This window comes from Anomaloglossus baeobatrachus, chromosome 8 (assembly GCF_048569485.1).
Source record: "Anomaloglossus baeobatrachus isolate aAnoBae1 chromosome 8, aAnoBae1.hap1, whole genome shotgun sequence".
NCBI lineage: Eukaryota > Metazoa > Chordata > Amphibia > Anura > Aromobatidae > Anomaloglossus > Anomaloglossus baeobatrachus.
This window is the reverse complement of record NC_134360.1, coordinates 245,643,172-245,659,002: the sequence shown is the minus strand read 5'-3', so window position 1 is coordinate 245,659,002 and position 15,831 is coordinate 245,643,172. Positions and strand designations below refer to the sequence as shown.

Genomic DNA, 15,831 nt, shown 5'->3' with positions numbered 1-15,831 from the left:
TTCTCCCGTGGACACATAGCCTAATTGCATCGCAGTGGTCAGACCCCCGCAGATCACACATGGATGCTCTATCTCACAGAAACCATACAGCACATTAATGCTGCCTGATCCTCGGGCAGCAAAAATCACAGTCCAGATCCAGAATGACGTTTTGGGGGAGAAGCCACCGGCGGACCGGCCCCTTGGACTAGTCACTTGAACCGCATGGTTCCCATCTGGTTCTTAATCCTGTGTTTTCAGGGTACACCCGCCTGGCTGCAGTGACAGAGCCGGACTGTGATTCTTGCTGCCCATGGTTCAGGCAATAGGAATCGGCTATGTGTATTCTCCAGGTCTCTGCTGTTCAGGTTTTATATTTAGGCCGGGGCCACACGGGGCACTACTGTGATGCTCGCATGACACTCGGCTCACGCTGGCAGCATAGCAGGAGCCGAGTGTCATGCAAGTGTGCCTGCGTCTGAGGTCCGACCGTGTGAGTGGACCTCAGCTGCAGGGGGCGGGCCGGCTCTGCGGAGGGGCGGGCAGGAGCTGCGGAGGGGTGGGCAGGAGCTGCGGAGGGGAGGGATTTCTCTCCTCTGTAGCCGGATATTGTGATTCTCGCTCTGCACGTGTGGTACACCGGTGTACCGCGAGTGCAGTGCGATTTTTTTTTTTTTTTTTTTTTTTTTTTTTTTTTTTTTTTTTTTTTTCCTCTCCCCATTCACTTGAATGGGTACGAGAGAAGAGAGACTCGCCTTACAATCGTAGCATGCTGCGATTCTTTTCTCGGTCCGATTAGGGCTAAGAATATAATCGCTCATGTGCGCTGACACACAGGCTAATATTGGTCCGAGTGGAATGCGATGTTTTATCGCACTCCACTCGCACTGATTTTCTCGCCGTGTGGCTTAGGCCTTAGGATGAGTTTTCAATATGAGATTGGCAGAGGTCCTACTCCAGCTGATCTGAAGAATTAGGGGCACACGGACCCTTAACAAGAGAGTATAAAGCTATGTGCGCACGCTGAGTTTTTTTGCAGCGTTTTTTTTTTGGGGTGCAGTTTTGGTCTCAAAAGTGCATGAATTTCCTTCCCCAGCAAAGTCTATGAGATTTTATTTTTGCTGTCCGCACATTGCAGTTTGTTTTTTTTTTTTTTTTTTTATGGGTGCGTCCTTGTGGTGACCACTACAGCATGTCAATTCTTTATGCGTTTTTTCACCAATTGAATTAATTGGACAAAAACCGCAGCAAAAAAAATGCATAAAAAACTCATGCGGTTTTTTTTATGCACTTTTCCTGTGAGTGCGGGTTTTTTTTTTTTGTTTTTTGGGGGGGGGGGGGCAAAAACGCTGCATCTTTGTGGTTAGAAAAAAACGCAGCATGCGCACATAGCCTTACCACGAGGTGTATTATCAGCCACTGCTGCACGTTTGGCCCTGATCCTGGTAAAGCGGATACGATGATCAATGGCGCACAACGGCCCCTTCTGTTACCTGTCAAACGTCCACTGATTTGATAGTATTTTGGCCACCAATAAACTAGCACTAGAGTTTTTTGGGGTGTGGATTTGTCCACCGGGGGGCACTCTCGCAGCAGTTGAAGATGTGTTTTGTCTCCTCCTTTCCGTCAGATGATCACTTCTTTGCATCAGGCCATTGGCCGTCTGGAGCGAGACCGCGACCTTCACATCCAGCGGATACAGAGCCTGGAAGGTAGGAAGCCGAGGATCACCTATCATGTAATAAGCCTATAACCACTGCACACATAATGACAGCAGAAAGGATCACGAACGATCTAGGGTCCTGAACTCTGCAATTACCGGATCTTGCTGTCGTAGTATTCTGGTTGTTACTCCTTTTGCAATGAATGCAGGGTGCACCGCTGGCAGGGAATGTGGGCTGCCACGTGTACATTGCCACCCCTGGGTATGCGTGGCAGTAATGGCCCTTCCCCTGTTGTACAGGTGAGGTGCAGCGGCTCGCAGCCTCGCGTGGACTGGACGTGTCCGAGTCTGTGCTGGAGAGGAAGATGGACGGCCTGCGGCAGGAACTATCCACCGAGCTGCGCCACATGGAGGACAGAGTAAGAGATTCCACCACCTACGGGTCCAGTCCCTCGCTGCGCTCCGCCATCAGCATCTCGCAGGAGATGAATGAAACGTAAGTGACGGAGCAGCCCCTCGCCGCCGCCGTCACTGCGCATTTCATTTTACATTCTTCTTCTCTCATTTGCAGCAAGAGGCTGATTTGGAAGGAGTACCAAAGCCTGCGGCGAGACGCTGACTATATGCACCAAAAATTACGTGAGTGTCCTGTGCTGGGCGAGGGGGGCGGTCACACTGCGGGGTCTGGGACCTTTCCACCACTTATTACTTTTCTCTAAAAGGCCGACACGAGGACGACTTACAGCAACAAATCTCAGAAGGGCAGGAGCTGAAGCAGGCAAAAGAGAAGCAAGGCACGGTAGGTGGCAGAGCGGAGTACGGTGGTTGTGCCGCTAATCGCTGCCGGTTACCGTATTTTTCGGACCATAAGACGCACTTTTTTTTTCTCCAAATTTGGGAGGAAAGTGTGGGGTGCGTCTTATGGTCTGAAGCTGCGGGGTAGGGAGCTGTGGGGAGTCAGCACTATGCAGTGGGATCACAGGAGGCAGGGAGGGTCGCTGCTGCAGGAAGCCGGCTGCTGGAGAAACCACGTGTACACGCTGCTTAAAGTCAGTGAATATTCATTAGCTGCTCCCCGCCCACCTCTCTCTGCAGTCAGCGGGTGTGAGGAGCAGCTAATGAATACTTGTTTAATGTAAACAGCGGACACACATGGGAGCTCCAGATGCCGGCTTCCTGCAGCAGCTGGGGAGACTGTTGGGGAGACTGTGTGTCCGCTGTTTAGGAGGCAGGAGCAGGGTGCGGCTGCAGTCATGTCTCGCCCGGAGGATGTGCAGATCACTGCAGTGTCCGGGCCAGAGCACGGCATACCTTCACAGCACAGCCGCAGTCTCTGGGCTCACATTACTTTCACTTTGCTCCTGCTGCCTCTGCTCAGTCTCCCGTAGCTGACAAGGACCTACAGTGATGTAATGCAGAGGGGTGGGCCAGAACAGCACAGAACAGCACAGAACAGCACAGTGCCCGCCTCTTCATTACATCACTGCAGCTCCTCTTCAGATATGGCAGACTTTGCTTGTAATGCCAGGACCAAACTGAAGCATGGTGAGCAGCACATCTGTAAAAGTAAGGCAATAAATAATATAGTATAGGCATTACTGTACACCTGGATGGGGTTGGATTTTATATATATAATAGAGCTAACACACACACACACACACACTATATAACTATATACACACACAAACACAGACACATACTATATACACACAACCACACACGCACAGTATATAACTCATATATATATATATATATATATATATATATATATATATATATATATATATATATATATATACACACGCAACCACACACACGCAACCACACACACGCAACCACACACACGCAACCACACACACACGCACACAACCACACACACACAACCACACACACACACACACACACACTATATAACTATATACACACACAAACACAGACACATACTATATACACACAACCACACACGCACAGTATATAACTCATATATATATATATAATATATATATATATATATATATATATTCACACACACACGCAACCACACACACGCAACCACACACACACGCAACCACACACACACGCAACCACACACACACGCAACCACACACACGCAACCACACACACGCAACCACACACACGCAACCACACACACACGCACACAACCACACACACACAACCACACACACACACACACACACACTATATAACTATATACACACACAAACACAGACACATACTATATACACACAACCACACACGCACAGTATATAACTCATATATATATATATAATATATATATATATATATATATATATATATATATATATATATATATATATATATATATATATTCACACACACACGCAACCACACACACGCAACCACACACACACGCAACCACACACACACGCAACCACACACACACGCAACCACACACACGCAACCACACACACGCAACCACACACACGCAACCACACACACGCAACCACACACACGCAACCACACACACGCAACCACACACACGCAACCACACACACACACACACAACCACACACACACGCAACCACACACACACACACAACCACACACACACGCAACCACACACACACGCAACCACACACACACACACGCAACCACACACACGCAACCACACACACACACACACACACGCAACCACACACACACGCAACCACACACACACACGCAACCACACACACACGCAAACACACACACACACACACAACCACACACACACACACACAACCACACACACACAACCACACACACACACACACAACCACACACACACAACCACACACACACACACAACCACACACACAACCACACACACACACACACAAACACACACACAACCACACACACACACACAACCACACACACACACACAACCACACACACACACACAACCACACACACACACACACACACAGTATATATATATATATAATATATTATATATATATATATATATATATATATATATATATATATATATATATATATATATATATATATATATATATATATATATATACACACACACACCTCAAATTGGAGGATCACACATATAATGATGGGGAACATACATATTCCACAATAGGGGCCATATATACCTGGAAGGTACCCAGAATGGGGGATATGAGGACAGAATTTGGGGATATTATTACCTCAGTAACACTGTCAGCAGTAAAATAACAGTGTGTCATGACCACATTCTTTGACTTTAATTTTATTTTCTTCATCGTTCCTTATGGGAGACCCAGACCATGGGTGTATAGCTTCTGCCTCCGGAGGACACACAAAGTACTACACTAAAAAGTGTAGCTCCTCCCTCCGAGCATATGCACCCCCTGGATGACCAAATCTAGCCAGTTCAATGCTTTGTGTTCAGGAGGCACACATGCATTCTCATTTGATTTTTGATTTTAAAGAGTTGGAAGAAAAGCGGGTCCAAGCCTGGACCCCCGGCATGTCCCTTCTCACCCCACTGTGTCGGCGGTGCTGTTAAGGTTGATTTCAGGGCTGGAGCCTTACATGCCGCGCTCCTTCACCATCCCTCGGGCTCTGGCTTGAAGTGGGAGCCATCACGGTTCTCACTGCTTTGCAGGAGTCCGGTCTCCATCCGCAGCCCTTTCAGGACCCTGCCGGACGGAGCGCTCATCCCTCAGGGACCTGGCCCTGCATCTCATAAGCTAAGTATTGAGACGTTATTGAGGGGTCCCTTGTACATTTATTGTGGGGAGAGTGTGTTATTTAACTTTGCTGTGATTTCCGGCCGGTTCTCTGGTTTTCTCCTGAGAACCGCGCCGAGGGTGCCTGCTCGTCGGCCGCATGGTAAAATTTAGGCCCCGGCTTCGGCTGCGGCCTACTTTCGTTTTCACTGCCCCTGCATGTCAGTCATGCAGGGGAACAGTGCGGCGCCGCCCACCGGCCGTTCAGCACAGGGGAGGACACTCCTCTCTGAGGAGATGTTTCCCTCCCCTGTATTTCTCCTTGGCCCTCCGGTTCCCGCTCTTGGACTAAACCCCGCCCCCCCCTCCTCACTCCGGCGCCATTTTCTCAGCGTTCACACACTGATCGGTGCTGGCTGCTGCAGCTCTGCAAACTGTCTGGGGGTCCAAGCTGTGGAATCCGGAGGGCACACAGAACGGTCTGGTAAGCCACAACCTCTGGTTGTGGACTTTCTTATACACTCTCTGGGGGTCATTCTGAAGGAGTGTGTTCTTTACTGCAGAACCTCCACCTCAGCAGCATGTCTGTCACTAGGAGCAAGTCTGCAAAGCTATACGCTATATGCACTGCATGTAACCTCATACTGCCTGAACCGAGCACATATCCACATTGTGATGCCTGCTCTAACATGGTGGTGCCTCAGCCTGGAGTCTCCCCAGTGGTCCCTCCGGCTGCTCCGGCCCCGGTGGCTGAACCCCCGGCTTGGGTAGCATCGTTTTCTATTGCTATCTCCCAGTCCTTTGCCGACTCCATGGGACAGCTGTCCCGGACTCTGCTGACCATGCATCAGCCCCCTTCTCAGGGCGCCGCTGCTGCTCCGACTCGCTCTGCAGAGCTCACGGAGGATTTTTCATCTGTTCCCAGACCCCGTCCTCCTAAACGGAGACGCAGGGACTCTTCTCCTTCCTCGTCCCACGACTCTGATTCACGAGCTGAATCGCAGGGCGAGGAGGATGCCTTTACTGTGGGCTCGGACGCTACCTCTATGTACCCCATTGATCTGTCCGAGGGTGATGCGGATGTTAGTGATTTGATTGCGTCCATTAACTCCGTACTGAACCTCAATCCACCAGTGTCAGAGGAACAAGCCTCTCTGGTAGAAAAACACCAGTTTACCTCACCTAAGAGAGCAAGGAGTGTGTTCTTTAACCACTCCAGTTTTCATACCACTGTGACCAAGCCCAGGGCCTGTCCTGACAAACGCTTCCCAAAGCGTGGTTCTGATGACCAGTTTCCCTTTCCACCAGAGGTGGTCAAGGAGTGGGCTCATTCACCTAAGGTGGATCCTCCGGTGTCTAGAATCTCAGCCCGGACCGTTGTATCAGTGGCTGATGGCACCTCACTTAAGGATCCCACTGACCGCCAGGTTGACCTTCTGGCCAAGTCTGTATATGAAGCGGCAGGGGCCTCGTTCCCCCCCATCTTTTGCAGCAGTGTGGGCTCTCAAAGCCATCTCTGCTTCTCTGGCGGAGATGCATTCCCTCACCAGGGACTCTATGCCCGAAATGGTTGCCTTAACTTCCCAGGCTTCGGCTTTTTCATCCTATGCCATGTCTGCCATTCTGGAGGCTTCTCACCGCACGGCGGTGGCTTCCGCTAATTCCCTCGCGATCCGCAGGATCTTGTGGCTTCGAGAGTGGAAAGCAGATGCTTCTTCCAAGAAGTACCTTGCTGGGCTCCCTTTTGCTGGGTCCCGGCTGTTCGGTGAACAACTGGATGAAATTATTAAGGAAGCTACTGGCGGGAAGAGTACTTCCTTGCCACAAACTAAAACCAGGAAACCTGTCCAGGGCAGGAACCAGTCGAGGTTTCGTTCCTTTCGTTCCTCTAACTGGTCATCCTCTAAGCCCTCAGCCTCGTCCACTAACTCAGCCAAGGATCGAAAAACCAGCTGGCGCACGAAGCCGCGTCCTCAGAAGAACGGAGGAGCCTCCTCTTGACTATCTGGCCGCGCCAGCAACGTCCTTAGTCGGTGGCAGGCTCTCCCACTTTGTCGACGTGTGGTTTCAACACGTCTCCGATCAGTGGGTGCGGGATATCATCTCCCGCGGCTACAGGATAGAATTCTCTTCCAGCCCGCCAAACAGATTTTTTCTGTCCACTCCCCCCTGCTCCAAAGCCGCCGCCTTCTCTCAGGCCGTGGCATCTTTGCAGGCCAACGGAGTAATTGTACCGGTTCCCGCCCGGGAACGGTTCAGAGGTTTCTACTCAAATCTCTTCCTAGTCCCCAAGAAGGACGGTTCCTTCCGACCCATCCTGGATCTCAAGCTTCTCAACAAGCATGTTCAGGTGCGGCATTTTCACATGGAATCTCTGCGGTCAGTCATTGCCTCAATGACCCAAGGAGATTTTCTAGCATCCATCGACATCAGAGATGCCTATTTGCATGTGCCAATTGCAGTTTCACACCAGCGTTGGCTACGTTTTGCAATCGTAGAGGAACATTTCCAATTCGTGGCTCTCCCCTTCGGGTTAGCCACGGCCCCTCGAGTATTCACCAAGGTCATGGCAGCAGTGGTTGCGGTTCTGCACCTCCAGGGGTTGGCAGTGATTCCTTACCTGGACGACCTTCTAGTCAAGGCTTCATCCAGTGCAGACTGTCAGCGGAGTGTCTCGCTCACTCTCGCCACGCTTGTTCAATTCGGGTGGCTTGTCAATCTACCCAAGTCCACTCTGACCCCGACCCAGAAACTTACGTACCTAGGGATGCAATTCGAGACTCTGCCGGCACTTGTGAAGCTGCCCCTAGTCAAACAGCAGTCCCTTTATCTGGCGGCGCGCTCTCTGTTGAGGCCCCGCCGTCATTCCATCAGGCACCTCATGCAGGTGCTGGGTCAGATGGTGGCGTCAATGGAAGCGGTTCCCTTTGCCCGGTTCCATCTGCGTCCTCTGCAGCTGGACATTCTCCGCTGTTGGGACAAGCGGACCTCTTCCTTGCACAGGTTAGTGGCTCTGTCGCCACAGACAAGGAGCTCTCTTCAGTGGTGGCTTCGGCCCCTCTCTCTGTCACAGGGACGCTCCTTTCTGATCCCGTCCTGGGTGATTCTCACCACGGATGCCAGTCTATCCGGCTGGGGAGCAGTGTTTCTCCACCACCGAGCACAGGGCACTTGGACTCCGTCCGAATCAGCCCTCTCGATCAATGTGCTGGAAATCAGAGCTGTGCTTCTAGCTCTCGTAGCCTTTCACCACCTGTTGGCGGGCAAGCACATCCGAGTCCAGTCAGACAACGCGACAGCAGTTGCCTACATCAATCACCAGGGCGGGACTCGCAGTCGCCTGGCAATGTTGGAGGTTCAACGTATCCTTCAGTGGACGGAGGACTCCAAGTCCACCATATCCGCAGTCCACATCCCAGGCGTAGAAAACTGGGAGGCAGATTATCTCAGCCGTCAAACCGTGGACAGCGGCGAGTGAGCCCTGCATCCGGCAGTGTTCCGGTCAATCTGTCGCAAGTGGGGCACTCCGGAAGTGGACCTAATGGCATCCCGGCACAACAACAAGGTCCCGGTTTACGTGGCTCGCTCCCACGATCCTCAGGCCTTGGCAGCGGATGCGCTGGTTCAGGATTGGTCCCAGTTCCGTCTGGCCTACGTGTTTCCCCCTCTAGCTCTCTTGCCCAGAGTCCTGCGCAAGATCAGAATGGAGGGCCGTCGGGTCATAATCATTGCTCCAGACTGGCCCAGGCGAGCTTGGTACCCAGACCTGCTCCGTCTGTCCGTAGAGGTGCCGTGGCATCTCCCGGACCGCCCAGACCTTCTCTCACAAGGTCCGTTTTTCCGCCAGAATTCTGCGGCTCTCAGATTGACGGCGTGGCTCTTGAGTCCTGGATCTTGACGACTTCCGGCATTCCTTCCGAGGTCATCTCCACTATGACTCAGGCTCGGAAGTCTTCCTCGGCCAGGATTTACCACAGGACTTGGAGAATTTTCCTGTCCTGGTGTCGCTCTTCCGGCCATGCTCCTTGGCCTTTTTCCTTGCCGACCATCCTGTCCTTTCTACAGTCCGGTCTGCAGCTAGGACTATCCCTCAATTCCCTCAAGGGACAGGTCTCGGCTCTGTCAGTGTTGTTCCAGCGGCGTATCGCCCGACTGGCCCAGGTGCGCACCTTCATGCAGGGCGCATCTCACATCATTCCTCCATACCGGCGGCCTTTGGATCCCTGGGACCTTAATCTGGTCCTCACGGCCTTACAGAAACCCCCCTTTGAGCCTCTTAGGGAGGTTTCTTTGTTTCGACTTTCACAGAAAGTGGTCTTTCTGGTGGCCATAACTTCTCTCAGGAGAGTCTCTGATTTGGCTGCGCTCTCTTCGGAGTCACCCTTTTTGGTTTTTCACCAAGACAAGGTGGTTCTCCGTCCGACTCCGGACTTTCTCCCTAAGGTGGTGTCTCCTTTCCACCTTAACCAGGACATTTCATTGCCTTCCCTTTGTCCGGCCCCTGTGCATCGCTTTGAGAAAGCGTTGCATACTTTAGACTTGGTGCGGGCTCTCCGGATCTATGTGTCACGCACCGCTGCTCTCAGGCGGTGCACCTCTCTTTTCTTTTTCGCTCCTAATTGGGAGACCCAGACAGTGGGTGTATAGCTACTGCCTCTGGAGGCCGCACAAAGAACTACACTTAAAAGTGTAAGGCCCCTCCCCTTCTGGCTATACACCCTCCCGTAGGAGTACAGATTCCTCAGTTTTAGCTTTGTGCGCAAGGAGGTCAGACACGCACGCATAGCTCCATTGTTTTTAGTCAGCAGCAGCTGCTGACTATGTCGGATGGAAGAAAAGAGGACACATATAGTGTCCCCAGCATGCTCCCTTCTCACCCCACTTATGTCGGAGGTGTTTGTAAGGTTGAGGTACCCATTGCGGGTACGGCGGCAGGAGCCCACATGCTGATTCCTTCCCCATCCCTTTTTACAGGGCTCTGGGTGAAGTGGGATTTACCGGTCTCCAGGCACAGAGACCGTGCTCCATCTACAGCCCCTGGAGAAGATGCTGGATGGAGCGGAGTACATCAGGGACATGGCCCTGCATCCTCAAGGTACTCTGTGTCCCCGTGTATCTGGCGCTCACACCGCAGCATGCTGGGTGTTGTAGTGCGCCGGGGGACATCAGCGCTGCGGCGCCTGTGCCATGGCCTCATTCAGCTTTGCTGAAGCAGGCACATTTATGGGAATAGGACGCGCCGGCCGCTGGGACTGCGGCGCGGCTGGCACTTGTAGTGCGCCGGGGACTTCAGCGCGGCCTGCGCTTTTACGGCGGCCGCGCTGATAACTACAGTCCCCGGCTTTTGCGGCCTGCTTCCTTTCGTTCCCGCCCCCACACCTGCCAGTCAGGAGAGGGGCGGGACGCTGCCCACGTCCAGAACTCGGTCGCGCCGGCCGCTCGAACAGCGGCGCGGCTGGCACTTGCGGTGCGCCGGGGACTTCAGCGCGGCCCGCGCTTTTACGGCGGCCGCGCTGATAACTCGAGTCCCCGGCTTTTGCGGCCTGCTTGCGTTCGTTCCCGCCCACAGACCTGCCAGTCAGGAGAGGGGCGGGACGCTGGCCAGGGCATCAGCGCTGAGGGCTGGAGTCGTTTTTACATACTCCAGCCCTCACAGTCAGCACAGAGGGGACACTGTTCCCGCACTTTTGTTTGGGAACTCCCACGGACCGCCCCTCTCCACAGTAGCCGGCAGCCATTCTTGCAGACACGCTGAGCTGCAGAGGGGAGCCGGGGAGACCCAGACAAGGCATTCAGCAGCCTCTTACCCGCTGTTCAGCGGGCGGTAAGCAGCCCTCAGGGCTCACCCCCTCTTGTGCTCGTAGTATTCTTAGTATTTTGTTGCTACAAATACTTTGTATTGCATAGCGCTGGTCGCCCTTTGGCTATAGACTCTCTCACATGCAGAGAGCCAGCAGCATGTCGCCCGTAAAACGCAAGGGTGCCAAGGCACAGACATTGTATGCTTCCTGCACCGCATGTGGGACTTTTCTACCGGCAGGCTCCACGGACCCCCATTGTGTGCAGTGCTCGGCCCCTGCGGCGCTTGCACAGTCGGGACCTCTGCTGGACGTGTCCCAGGGTGTACCACCTGTGAATGCTGTCCAGGTGACAGGAACTGAGTTTGCAGCTTTTGCTGACAGAATGTCTCTCACTATGTCACAAATTCTTGACACATTGCGAGCTAGGCCTGTACTTCAGACCACGGACACTGTGCATGTATTGCCCCCTGGTCCCCCTCAGCTCCTAGCTCCGGGACGGGCATCTACACCTCAGGGTGAAGACTCTGACTCGGACGATGGCCCCGGGCAGCCTAAGCGGGCTCGTTATGACGGGCCTTCACATTCATCTCAATGGTCTGGATCCCAGCGGGATGAATCTATGGGTGATGAGGCGGACTTAACTGATCAGGATTCTGATCCTGGGACCGCTCTCAATCTAGATACACCAGATGGTGACGCAATAGTTAATGATCTTATATTTAACATCAATAAGATGTTGAATATTTCCCCACCAGCTCCTCCTGTAGAGGAGTCAGCTTCGCAGCACGAGAGAATCCATTTCAGATACCCTAAGCGTACATTAAGCACTTTTCTGGACCACGCTGACTTCAGAGACGCAATCCAGAAACCCCACGCTTATCCTGAACGGCGTTTTCCTAAACGACTTAAAGATACACGCTACCCTTTTCCCTCTGAAGTGGTCAAGGGTTGGACCCAGTGTCCAAAAGTGGATCCTCCAATTTCCAGGCTTGCAGCCAGATCCTTGGTTGCTGTTGAAGATGGAGCGGCACTTAAAGATGCCACTGACAGGCAGATGGAGCTCTGGCTGAAATCCATCTATGAAGCGATTGGAGCGTCATTAGCGCCTTCTTTTGCGGCCGTATGGGCACTCCAAGCTATCACGGCCGGGCTTGCGCGAGTCGACTCTGTCACACGTGCATTTGCCCCGCAGGTAGCACCATTGACCTCGCAAATGGCGGCATTCGCGTCGTACGCGATTAATGCTGTTCTTGACGCTACAAGCCGCACGGCAGTGGCGTCAGCCAACTCAGTTGTTTTGCGTAGGGCTCTGTGGTTGAGACATTGGAAAGCAGATTCTCATTCCAAGAAGTGCTTAACCAATTTGCCTTTTTCTCGTGACCGATTGTTTGGAGAGCGTTTGGATGAAATCATCAAACACTCCAAGGGTAAGGACTCTTCCTTACCGCAACACAGACAAAACAAGCCCCAACAGAGGAGGGGTCAGTCTGGTTATCGGTCCTTTCGAGGACAGGGCAGGTCCCAATTCGCCTCGTCAAAAAAGACTCAAAAGGACCAGAGACGTTCAAATTCTTGGAGGTCTCAGTCACGCCCAAAAAGACCAGCCGGAGGAACCGTTGCCAAAACGACGTCCTCCTGACTTGCGGTCTCCGATGCCCACACCCGCGGTCGGTGGGAGGCTGTCCCACTTTGGCGACATTTGGCTAGCAAATGTCAAAGACCGTTGGGTGAGAGATATTCTATCTCACGGGTACAGGATAGAGTTCGGTTCTCGTCCGCCAACTCGTTTCTTCAGAACTTCTCCACCACCAGACCGAGCCGATGCTCTGTTGCAGGCGGTGGCCGCTCTAAAGGCGGAAGGAGTAGTGACCTCCGTCCCTCTTCAGGAACAGGGTCACGGTTTTTACTCCAATCTGTTTGTGGTCCCAAAAAAGGACGGATCGTATCGTCCCGTCCTGGATCTGAAGTTGCTCAACAGACACGTAAAAGTCAGGAGGTTCCGGATGGAATCCCTACGCTCCGTCATAGCCTCAATGTCTCAGGGAGATTTTCTAGCATCAATAGACATCAAAGATGCGTATCTCCACGTGCCGATTGCACCAGAGCATCAGCGTTTCCTACGTTTCGTCATACACGACGAGCACCTACAGTTCGTAGCGTTACCCTTCGGTCTGGCAACAGCCCCCCGGGTCTTCACCAAAGTCATGGCAGCAGTAGTAGCTGTTCTGCACTCGCAGGGTCACTCGGTCATCCCGTACCTAGACGACCTGCTTATAAAGGCATCCTCTCAAGAAGCATGCCAACACAGTCTGAAGGTGGCGCTAGACACTCTCCAGACTTTCGGGTGGATTATCAACTTTCCAAAGTCTCATCTAACCCCGACCCAATCTCTGACTTATCTTGGCATGGAGTTTCATACTCTATCAGCGATAGTGAGGCTTCCACTGGACAAGCAGTGCTCGCTACGGACCGGAGTGCAATCTCTCCTTCAGAGCCAGTCGCACTCACTGAGGCGCCTCATGCATTTCCTAGGAAAGATGGTAGCAGCAATGGAGGCAGTCCCGTTCGCGCAGTTTCATCTGCGCCCTCTACAATGGGACATTCTACGCCAATGGGATGGGAAATCGACGTCCCTCGACAGGACTGTCTCCCTCTCTCAGACTGCCAAGGATTCTCTACGTTGGTGGCTTCTCCCCAACTCATTGTCACAGGGAAAGTCGTTCCTTCCCCCGTCCTGGGCAGTGGTCACGACAGATGCGAGCCTATCAGGGTGGGGAGCGGTGTTTCTCCACCACAGGGCTCAGGGGACGTGGACTCAGGAAGAGTCCACCTTGCAGATCAATGTTCTGGAAATCAGAGCGATCTACCTTGCCCTGCGAGCCTTCCAACAATGGCTGGAAGGCAAGCAGATTCGGATTCAGTCGGACAATTCCACGGCGGTGGCGTACATCAACCACCAAGGGGGAACACGCAGTCGCCAAGCTTTTCAAGAAGTCCAGCGGATTTTGACGTGGGTGGAAAGCAGAGCGTCCACCATATCTGCAGTTCACATCCCAGGCGTGGAAAACTGGGAAGCAGACTTTCTCAGTCGCCAGGGCATGGACGCAGGAGAATGGTCCCTTCACCCGGACGTGTTTCAACAGATCTGTTGCCGCTGGGGGTCGCCGGACGTCGATCTGATGGCGTCACGGCACAACAACAAGGTCCCAGTTTTCATGGCACGGTCTCACGATCACCGAGCGCTGGCGGCAGACGCCTTGGTTCAGGATTGGTCGCAATTCCGACTCCCCTATGTGTTCCCACCTCTAGCATTGTTACCCAGAGTTCTCCGGAAAATCAAGTCCGACTGCCAGCGAGCCATACTCGTCGCTCCAAATTGGCCAAGAAGGTCGTGGTACCCGGATCTGTGGCATCTCACGGTAGGCCAACCGTGGGCACTACCAGACCGTCCAGATCTGCTGTCTCAAGGGCCGTTTTTCCATCTGAATTCTGCGGCCCTGAACCTGACTGTGTGGCCATTGAGTCCTGGATCCTAGCGGCCTCAGGTTTATCTCAGGGAGTTGTTGCCACAATGAGACAGGCTAGAAAACCATCCTCAGCTAAGATCTATCACAGGACGTGGAAGATATTCTTAGCGTGGTGCTTGGCTCAAGGGTTTTCTCCCTGGCCATTTGCATTGCCAATTTTTCTTTCCTTCCTGCAGTCTGGGTTGGAAAAAGGTTTGTCCCTTAGCTCGCTTAAGGGTCAAGTCTCCGCGTTATCCGTATTCTTTCAGAAGCGCTTGGCACAGCTTTCTAAAGTACGCACGTTTCTCCAAGGAGTTTGTCATATCGTTCCTCCTTACAGACGGCCATTGGAACCCTGGGATCTTAACAAGGTTCTCCTTGCTCTTCAAAAGCCGCCTTTCGAGCCTTTGAAAGAGGTTCCCCTTTCTCGGCTTTCACAAAAGGTAGTTTTTCTTGTAGCGGTCACGTCTCTTCGAAGAGTGTCCGAGCTGGCGGCGTTATCTTGCAAATCTCCCTTCCTGGTATTTCACCAAGACAAGGTGGTACTGCGTCCAATTCCAGAGTTTTCTCCCAAGGTGGTTTCTTCCTTTCATCTCAATCAGGATATCACTTTGCCATCTTTGTGTCCGCATCCAGTTCACCAATTTGAAAAGGGTTTACATCTGTTGGACCTGGTGAGAGCACTCAGGATTTACATTTCTCGCACGGCGCCTCTACGCCGTTCGGATGCGCTCTTTGTCCTAGTCGCTGGTCAGCATAAGGGATCGCAAGCTTCCAAATCCACCCTGGCGCGGTGGATCAAGGAACCAATTCTTCACACATACCGTTCTGCTGGGCTTCAGATTCCATCTGGACTGAAGGCCCATTCTACCAGAGCCGTTGGTGCGTCCTGGGCGTTGAGGCATCAGGCTACGGCTCAGCAAGTGTGCCAGGCGGCTACCTGGTCGAGTCTGCACACGTTTACCAAACACTATCAAGTGCATACCTACGCTTCGGCAGATGCCAGCCTAGGTAGACAGGTCCTTCAGGCGGCGGTGGCCCACCTGTAGGAAGAGGCTGTATGACAGCCCGTTCATGTGGTATCTTTTTACCCACCCAGGGACTGCTTTTGGACGTCCCACTGTCTGGGTCTCCCAATTAGGAGCGAAAAAGAAGAAGGGAATTTTGTTTACTTACCGTAAATTCCTTTT

General features: G+C 52.6%; 1 protein-coding gene across 3 annotated transcripts in view; it reads left to right on the top strand.

The window, feature by feature from the left end:
* The window catches only part of CCDC159 (coiled-coil domain containing 159), a 34,387-nt gene that overhangs the window by 10,077 nt on the left and 8,479 nt on the right, over nt 1-15,831 (top strand). For all 3 annotated transcript variants that reach the window (XM_075321174.1, XM_075321173.1, XM_075321176.1), the window contains 4 exons: nt 1,610-1,691; nt 1,943-2,138; nt 2,214-2,281; nt 2,365-2,441. In XM_075321174.1, the coding sequence (XP_075177289.1) occupies nt 1,610-1,691; nt 1,943-2,138; nt 2,214-2,281; nt 2,365-2,441 (423 nt within the window). The remainder of the gene's footprint in view (nt 1-1,609; nt 1,692-1,942; nt 2,139-2,213; nt 2,282-2,364; nt 2,442-15,831) is intronic.